General features: G+C 54.2%; 1 protein-coding gene across 1 annotated transcript; it reads left to right on the forward strand.

Annotated features, from left to right (window-relative positions):
- Positions 1–443: 443 nt before the first annotated feature.
- TOR4A (torsin family 4 member A) lies at positions 444–7517 on the forward strand. Its single transcript, XM_074891440.1, has 2 exons — positions 444–741; positions 4664–7517. The coding sequence occupies exon 2, from the start codon at positions 4703–4705 to the stop codon at positions 6269–6271; it is 1569 nt and encodes a 522-aa protein (XP_074747541.1). The 5' UTR covers positions 444–741; positions 4664–4702; the 3' UTR covers positions 6272–7517.
- Positions 7518–9632: the final 2115 nt, after the last annotated feature.

Below are 9632 nucleotides of genomic sequence, written 5' to 3' on the forward strand. Positions count from 1 at the left end.
AGCGGCTGTGCAGCCTGGCCCAGCCATCCCCACCTCCCTCTGTCGCAGGGCTGGGGGCTGCCAAGGGGCCAAAAACCTCAGTGGGGTCGGAGCGGTCAGGGGCAGCAGGAGCTGCTGCAGTGCAGGCACCTACCCAGGGACAGGCAAATCAACTGCTCTGGACTCGCTATTTTTCTCAAGGCTCACTATTTTTTTATGGATTCACTATTTTTTCCTAGATTCACTCTATTTTCTGCTCTCCCTGTTTTTCCTGCTGGCCAGGAACCTCATCCCCAAGCTGCACCAGCGCTGGGTCAGCCCCAGTAACCTCTTCACAGCATCACCACTTTGACCTTTACCGGTCACAGGCTCTTGGCTAATTACACCCCAGAGGGTGGGGATGTTTTACCCAAACTCAGGGCTTTCGAGGCTGCGTGGGTGATGAGCTCATCCCTCTGCCCTGTCTCTGTCCCGCTGCGGCTGCCCAGGATTCGTGTTTCTTTGCACGATGCCGCCGTGACGGCAGCTGCCAAGGAGGGCTTTGAGCAAGAGGGGGAGAGAAAACCAGCCAGCAGCGGCCGTCCTGCAGCACAGGGAGAAGGAAGTGCTGCCGTGGGCCACTCCTCCTCGCCATTTCCTCTCCGCAGTCGAGTTTTTATACGGATGAGAGAGTGGAGGGCAGAGGAGCAGCAGGCCTGTCCGAGGCTGGGCTCAGCGGCTGAAGGGGAGCGCCAGCAGCCGGCCCTGAGGGAGACATTGCGGGTAACTGTGCTTGGTTCGGCTCCCCTGTCCCGCTCCCCACCCCGCAGGGGGTCACTGGGGCACCCCTTGGCCTCGGCCACTTTGAGCTCTATCCCCGCCACTGCCTCCTGCTTGGCCCCAATGGCCCCTTTCCACCAAAAACCACCCCAGTTTTGTGGGGACCCTCCTGTTCCCACCGATTTCGGATGCTCTGGGCTCTTCTCCTCTTTTCGCTGCCCTTCCCGTCGGTCTCGGTCTTGGGGGCCTGGCAAAAACTTTGGGCTGGGAGCGGGGCTGGTGGGGTTTGATGGCAAGCAGGCTTTCGGGGTGGCAGGGGTGGGTTTTCCATTGCCCTGGCTGTCACTCTTATTCTATTTTTTTGGGACAGTGAATGTCAGCACACCCTGAGCTTGAGCCGTGAAGCAAACCATGTTTCTCGGGCTGTTTCCAAGCAGTGCCCCTGGGGAGCTGCAGCTTGGGGTGCATCTGCCAGCATCCAGGGTTTCTGCTCCCAGCCACTGACCCCCCTCGATCCATGGCCCCCGTTACAGGGAGCTGTTTGGCTCTGCTTTCCCCGTGGAAACGCTCAGGTTTGGATGGAGGGGGTTGGCTTCCCACTGGGGAGGGGATCAGCCTTTGGGATTTTCCAGCCGGTCCCTTTTCCCAGCAGCTTTGCTAACCCCAAAGAGCCAGAGTTTGGGGTGCAGTTCCCTCCTCTCCAAGGCTCTCCTCGGATTCAGCAGCCGGCACTTTAACCAGGGATATATTTCTCCAGCTGGTGTTGGGCTGACGGCTCTTGCACACCGGGCACTTTCTATCCCTGAACACCCTCTGCCCAGAGGCTGCCCCTGTCCCGCTGCCCTCCCGGCCCGGCTGCCTCCCTCTGCCCACGCAGGCTCCTCTGTTGCGGAAACCTTGTTTTGGTAGGAGCAGGGTGACACACAAACGCAAATGTTAGGGGAAGAGCTAAAGGAAGAAAACTGGAGGTTTTCCAGAAGTGTTTCCAAGAGCTAAGTGCAAGTCTTCCCGCGGTGTGGCCGGACTTGGAGCAGAGCAGCGGCTAACGGTGTCGCAAGCTCTTGTGATACTGCAGACCTAATTGCTGCGTTCTTTTTCCTATTGTTTTCACCAAATATCTAATTAAGCTGCCAAAAGGGCATCTCTGCAGGCTGGCAGCGCCACCGGGCTGGCACAGATGCCTGCCCTGGCCCTGATGCTGAGCAAGTGGGGGCTGCTCTCGACAAAATTCGAGTCCTATGTAAATACCAGCAGGTATTAGGAAGTGAGTCATGGTATTAATAGGATTATTACATGCGTGACTGGACAGATTTCTTGCTGAGAATGGGATTTGGTCCCTCCACCCTGCCTTGCTCGGCTCATCTGGAGGGTTGAGCACCCCGTGCTGTGGGATGGATGTGCTGTTTGGGGTCTTGGCTTTTGGGAAAGAGGGTCTTGAGCATCTCCTGGCTAATGAGCACTTGGTCCTCGCTGTTTTCCATAGGCCTTTCAGGGCCCTCGGGCTCCCCGCGCAGACACAGTGGTGGCAGGAGAGTCAGCTATGAGCTGCGAGGAGCCAAACTGCTTCGTGCTTCAGCTGGGGCTGCAGGCAGGGTGGGGGCAGCACCCCGCTGCGATCGGCAGCATCTGCGGGGCAGTGTTCGGGATGGCTCATCCTTCCCTGCCGGCATCCGTCTGCTCCCTAAACCCTTTCCCGCAAACTCCCACAGATCCCCCTGGCATTTAATCAACCCCCTCTACACCTGCGTGGGTTTGGGGCTGAGAAAGCTTCCCTGTGTGTTTGTGTTGATGGCCCGGAGGGTTGTCCTGTCCCCAGTCCCTGCTCCCTGGGGACCATGGCCGGTGCTGGTCTGGGGACAGCCTTTGGGGACCTTCAGGCACTGTGTGATCAAGGCAGTGTGCAAGATGGGGAGAAGAGAGGGTGTGACCCCAGAGTGCCGTGGGGACAGCCCGGGGTTCCCAGTGGCATCCGTGCTGGTGGCATCCTGGGTGGTGGTGGCCCCCAGCCCTCCCGCCCAGTGCCACCTCTGCGCCTGCTTGCAGGAATCTTGTCCAGCTGGTTTTGCTCTGGGCATGGCCAAATCCTGCATATGGTCTGCAATTAGCACTCGAGGCTAATTGCAGCACAGCAATAGCTCGTCAGCGATTAGCACTGGGGGAGCCGCTCGCCCCGGCTCAGTTCCCACAACGCGCCGGCTGCTGGCACATGGTCCAGAAATCACCTTGTCCCCAGGGCGGAGGCAAAGACTTTGCTTGGCATGTCCCCGCGTTTCAGAGGAGCTGGGAGAGGAGCGGGGTGAAGCGAGGAGGTGGCCGGGAGCGTTTCCCAGTGCCTGTAACTCCCCACGCAGCTTCCCCGGCCGCCCTTTCACTCGCTACGTGCTGGCGGGCAGCTGCTTGCGTCAGCCTCATGGTGGGGGAAGTAAAACCTTCGCCGGACCGTGACATTTTGCAGGTTGGTAACTTCCTGCTGAGCTGAAGCGAGTTAATAACAAACCCTTCGGGGACCTCCTCCTCCTCCCCAGAGACGTGGTGCTTTTGGCAAGACCTAGGGTTGATTTTTCTGGGCGGCTGATGAAAGCGGCTTTCCTTGCCCTGCCCGTGCCGGCTTCCTGCTCTCAGGGTTGGCAATGTCACAGCAGCAAACTGTCCCTTGCGTCAGTGCTGCTGCGGTTTGGAGGCACTGGGGAAATGCCCTCCCACCGTGACACAGCTTCTGCCACCACCAGCTTGGTGCCGGGCAGGGACGGAGCCGTCCCTGGCACTGCAGCACGTGGGGGTGGTTGCGTGCGGGGTCCTGCACCTCGTGGCTGCTTCCAGGCCTGCAGAGCTGTTTTCTCCTGGGGGCTTCCCCGCTGGGCCCGTGCCTCTTGTCATCACGTCCCGCTGCCAGAGCACAGCCTCTCCTCTTCCTCCTTGTTTGCCGACCAAGGTTTGTCCACGCGTTCTCCATGCAGATGGTTATTCCCAGGGATGCTCATGTCCCACGCTTTCCTGCACGGCTCCAGGGTCTCGTCTGGGAAGGACACAGCGGCCACCCCACGTCCAGGGGTGCGAGCGCGAGGGCACAGGGGTCAGGGAAGGACCAACCGTGGGGTTAGGAGTGTCAGGGTGCTGTGGGGCAGCCCCCTCCTCTCCCCACAGCCATGTGCTGCTGGCAGGCTTAGCCACAACCACGTCGGTTCTCTGCAACCCGTCCGGGCGCAGCCTGGGGAGCCGTGGGCCAAGGGCTGAGCGCTGGCTGGATGCTGCCCTCACCTCCTCTCCCTGCCTGCAGTGCCTGGCGCTGCCTGGCATGCTCGTCGGCACAGCTGGGTGAAGTCCACCCCCCGGGAGATGCCATGCCACCACAACCTGCGTGGCGAGAGCGTTTCCACAGCGAGTCACTCCCGCGCACACTCCCACACCCTGAAAGGTCTCTGTGGGTGTACGAGTGACTGTTTCCTATAGGGGTGTGGACGTGCGTGTGTGTGTATGCTGGTGCAGAGGTGTGGTTTTGTGTCTTGCTTTAATTTAGCTTTAATTTAATTTAGTAAGGAAACAGGACTGGGCAGCTCTGGTTCAGAGCACGGCTCTGTCTGCCCGGTGTCCTGCCTCTCGCTCCTGGCAGCACGTAGCAGAGCCCCCAGCTTTGGCTCCAGCCAGCTCCAAACTTTCCTTCTGTATGTGAAGGCAGGGTTGGTTTTGTGATATGCATCGATTTGCATTTATTTACACTGAATTTCACCTGTAGTTTTGCATGTCTAGAGCATCTTCCAGAAAGTTAGCTTAGGTCTGAAAGTCTCTCTCTGCCACCTTGCCATTGCTGATTGCTACAGGTAATTGTTCTGCCCATTAGACAGTGGGATATCTGCCTAATTTCACTGTGGTTGGTCACTTCCTGGGCTTAAAAAGATTAATTTTACGTTTTTTTTTTTCTTTTCAGAATGAAGATTATGTGAATGGGCTGTAAGAACCGGACGAGATGGATGGAGATCTGCCCTGTTCTGAGGTGGATGGAGAAGTGTCCTCTGCCACAGAGGATCTGGGAGGACAGATGCCCTGTGTGGAGAGCGATACTGAAGGAGACGTGTCCAGTGCTGAGAGCAATGCAGAAGGAGGGATGCCCTGTGCTGAGACCAACACAGAAGAAGAGGCACCTTGTGTTGAGAGCAGTGTGGAAGGAGAGCTGCCCGGCACTGACAGCGATGGCGAAGGGGAAATGCCCTGTGCCAAGAGTGATGCAAAAGGAGAGGCGTCTTGCTATGAGAGTGACGGGGAAGAATTACCGGCTACTGAAATCCCTGCTGCTTCAAAGAAAATATCTTCTATTTCTTCTTCCTTGCGGGCAATCATCCGCCTGAGACGACAATACCGGGTGCAAAAGAAAAGTCGTCTGCATTTAGAGCTCCCTCGAGAAAAGTCTTCAGAGCTTGTCCATGCGAGGGTGTTTCAAAGGCAGCTTTCGCTGAACCGCGCTAGCCTGTATGGCCCTTCCATGTCCTTCTTTAATCAGACCAGCTTCGAAACTTCCCAGTACTTCACCTTTGACACATCTGTGGAGCAGTATGCTGTGAAAAAATGCAGGCGGAGAAAGAATCGCAGGAAATCTAGGATAGTCCTGTATCCAGACAAAACAAAAAGATACCTTCCAACAGAGGAGAAGAGCAAGGCAAAACGCTGCCTTCTCTTGCTCATTGTCATTATCTTCTTCCAGATTCTCAATGCAATAGAGAACCTGGATGATAACCTCCAAAAATATGACCTAGATGGTTTGGAGAAAACAATGCACCGGGAAGTATTTGGGCAGAAGGTTGCTGTGGAAAGTATTATGGAATTACTGAAAGACTATCTGGCTACCCATATACACAACAAGCCTCTAGTAATCTCTTTAAATGGCCCGACAGGAGTTGGGAAGAGTCATGTTGGCTGGCTGCTGGCCAAACATTTTCTTTCTGTCATGGACAATGACTTTGTGCTTCAGTACTTTGTTATGCATCACTGCCCCAATGGGGTGGCTCCTCTTACTTGTGAAACAGATTTGTCTAAGAAGATTTCTGACATGGTTACAAGAGCTGAAATGGAAGAGAAGATACCATTGTTTATTCTGGATGAGGTTGAACTCATGTCTCCAGTCCTGCTGGATACTCTCAGCCGATTCTTTGAACCCAATCAAACCAACGAGTTCCTCAACGCCATCTACATTTTAATAAGCAACATAGGAGGTGGTGAAATAACAAAGTTTGTTATCCAGAATGCATCTGCTGAGCTTCTGCATCAGCAAAGGGGAGGTGAAGAACTGCTGAGCATCATCCAGCCTGTACTGATTGATGCCCACCCTCTCTGGAAATCTGCGGACATCATCCCATTTGTTCTTCTAGAGAAGAGTCACGTCATAAACTGCTTCCTAGAGGAGATGAGGAGAGAAGGGCTGTATCCCGACCAGAAGCATATTGAAAATTTAGCAAGTCAGCTCAGTTACTACACTACAGGGGGCAAGCAGTACTCCAAGATGGGCTGCAAGCAGGTTGTGGCCAAAGTCAACCTGTTGTAGTGATTTTCTGCAGAGGCCAATTCCTGCTCTCAGGATTTACAAAATCCTGGGCTTATGGAGGAGTGCGTTACAGTAGGCTGTGGTCAAGGTGTCCCTTCTCAGGCCTGCACTGACTCTGTCCCAGTCAAGGTAGAGGGACGGCAGCCTGGGCTCCTCTGCAACATGGTCTCTGTTCTCCTCCAGATGCTTCACTTGTTCCTAATGTTCTGTGAATAAGGCAGGCAGCAAAGCTCAGGCAACCTCCCATTAACTGTGAGATGCTTTGTTCCTCACGTGCTCATTTGGGATACTTTGTCATTAAGGAGTTGTGAGACGCTCCTATAAACAGGAATAGGAAATAGTAACTGGGTTAACTGTCCCTGCAGTACATGTAGCTGTGTCTCACTCCTTCTCCAAGCTCACAGTCTTCAGTTCTTTGCTTTTGTTGGTCCAGGCTGGTGATGTGCAGAGCAGAGGCCGTACTGGACACCTGGGAGAATTGAGAGAATTTGCGACTTCTCGTCCCCCAAATGCATGGGCAGTCAGAGCTAGAGCTAGAGTCTCCTACGTGACTGTACACTCCAGAGACAGCTTTTTGGACCCATTCCTGAGTTCTTGCTTTTCTGAGCTCATACCTGAGCTCACCTTTGGCACCTCCAGCGAGATTTCTGCCCTGCAAGTCTGTTTGGGCTCGTCTCGAAGACTGGTTGGCAGTGCCAGCTGGTGCAGAAATAACCATCAGATTGTTTCAGGTCTGGTGGTGGCAACTCATCCTGAGGGCTCTTCCGCTTTTTGCTTCTGGGTACACTTCACCACGCTCATTATCTAGAAAGCCCAAAATAGCAACTGACATATATTAAGCAACACACACTGGAAAAGACAGTTTGGGCTGTCTGGGCTGAGTGCAGTGGGAATCCTGGGCTTGTTCCCAGTCCTGCAAGGCCAAGAAGAGGCTCTTTGCCATTGCGACCCCAGGGAGAGCATGCTGCCTGGGAGCACCTCGGGAAAAGCACAAGTCCTTGTTTTGAGCAGGCAAACAGCAGGTATTTATAACATTGCTTTTCCAGGTTTTGGTTTTGTGCCCAAATCCCCTTCTACAATTTGCTGTGAATTATCAGACACATAATCCTGTGGATGTTTGCACTAGTTGTTTGATTTGCCTCTTTCTAATTGTTTGTCTCCAAAGACTTCCGTCACAAACTCCTCCTTCCAGAGCTATTGTCAGGAATAAATCCAAACTATCCTGAATAAAATAATTCAAAGTACATTTCCTTTATTTGACTGAAATGTGGTTTTCCTCCAAAATTTCGGTTCTGGACCAATGTAGCTGCACTGCTATGCCTGTGTTTCCCAGTGACTTGGCTTGGGAGAAAGGGCTACGGCTCTGTTGCAAGTTTTTTTCAGACCACCTTGATGCAGTGTGTGTGTGCAGCTCCTCGAGGTACACTCATGGTAAGCCAGGTTCAAAACCCACACAGTGCAGCAGTGCCAAAAGCTGTGTGCCACAAGCTCCTCCATCCCCCAGAGTGGCACAGCGGGGACTAGGCTGGAGACAGGGAAGTGTCTTGGCTGAGATGATGCTGGGCTGGAAAGCCTGTTGTGGTTTCTTCTCTTGAAATTATCCAGTGAAGAAGCCTTTTTCTCCTGCAGAATAGCCTGTGAGAGCAGCTGGGCAGAGAGCAGGAAGGGCTGCTTGCATGGCTTAGGGGAAGGGCTCTGAATGAAACTAAGCCACCTCCTAGATGCAAGTGTTCACAAGAAGCCATGTGTGTGAGCTGGTTTCCATAACTTAGTGAGACTTTACTACAAGGACAGTTAATATGTTTTTATCCTGGATAAGAAACAGGAGCAACTCAGGGAGCAGGATTCTCCTCCTCTTCCAGCTGGGAGAGGGACAGGGGTTATTTCTGGTTTCTTCTACCAAGGTCTCTTCTTTCTGGGAGAGGAGCCCAAGAGTATGCCAGGAGAGGTAAGCGTCACCCACACTGCCTGGGCTTGGGAGCTGAAAATGCCACCAATGTTTGTAGTGCTGTGCTGCAGGGGTGCTGCTGAAGCAGGCACCCATGGGCATTGGATTGCAGATGGCTTTTGTCATGGTGTCAGGACAGGCAGCAGAGCTGATGGCAGTGCTGCCTTCACAAGGGAGGATTTCAGGCTTCCAAGGGCTATGCAAGGGACTGTAAGTACTGTGGGGATGCCTGAGATGTTTTGGAGGGGATTTAGACTTGGTTTTGGATGTTGGCACTTGCCGTCCACCCACAGGGTGTTTAGTTGTGCCAGAGGTCCCTGGGTGCCTCTGCACAAACCATCACCCCGCGCGAGAGGGGAGGGTGACTTCGAGTGGAGCTGAGCATCTGCAGAGCTTGTTTTCATCCCTCTAAGATTCACCTGCCCTAAACCAGGGGTCCCAACCCCTGCCTGAGTTTTACTGAGACACCAGCCCATGCCTTCATATCCCCCACGAGCTGCATGCTGGGTGGCTCTGGGCTCACCGTGAGCAGCTCAGCACCCTTAGGCTCAGCAGTGTAGGGCCCCTCAAGCCTCTGCTCAGGGAGGTCGGGAACATATTGCACCATCTTGCCTCCCCCTCCATCTCACCCCACTTCTGCACATCAACTCCCTCCCACAGCAAAGCTGTCCAGATTATTTTGCAAAAGTCATGGGGTGCACAGTTGCCCTGTGCACCTTGAAGACTTGCCAAGGTATTTGCCTTCCAAAAAGCTCCTCTCAGTGCTAAGAAGTGGGGCTCAGCTTTCTGCTGCATGAAGACCTCCTGATCTCTTGGCCAGTTCTAGAGAGTTCAATCTGGCCAAAGATGCACACGTGTCTCCCCACACCCCCAGCCCACGTGGCATCTTGTACCCCTGGAGGCCTTCATCAGAAAGAACAGGAACCTCCAGGCCATGGAGAGGACTTCCCCTGCCAGAAGATAAGGCTTTCTGACGAGGTTGTTCCCAGTCTCAACTTGCCCCAGGACTTGGATCCCAGCTCAAATGGCTCTTCGGATTGTCCCCAACCCCAGCCTCCCCCAAGATCCCAGCTTAGACATCTGTCCATACTGTCCCTGGCCTCAAGCTGCCCTGAGATCCTCTGCAAAGCCACCAGCCCTGCCAGGCACTTTCAAGGCAGTGAAGCTGGCACATGGGTGACCCCAGTGCTGAGCACCAGGAGCCTGATGAGTCATTTCTCAGTGCTGTGTGCAGAGGAAGCTGGTCTAAGGGAAAGGAACAGCTAAGGAGACTTAAACCTCATAGCCTCTCTTAATGGCTGTGACAGGACTGCTGAGGTTCTCTGCCCTTGCTCGGCACAGGAGCATCTTGTGCTGCCTCAGAGCCAGAAGAACCTCTCCAAGTAGTTGCTCATCACCGTAGCTACTCCCACA

This window comes from Strix uralensis, chromosome 21, assembly GCF_047716275.1.
Source record: "Strix uralensis isolate ZFMK-TIS-50842 chromosome 21, bStrUra1, whole genome shotgun sequence".
In the NCBI taxonomy this organism is placed as follows: Eukaryota; Metazoa; Chordata; class Aves; order Strigiformes; family Strigidae; genus Strix; species Strix uralensis.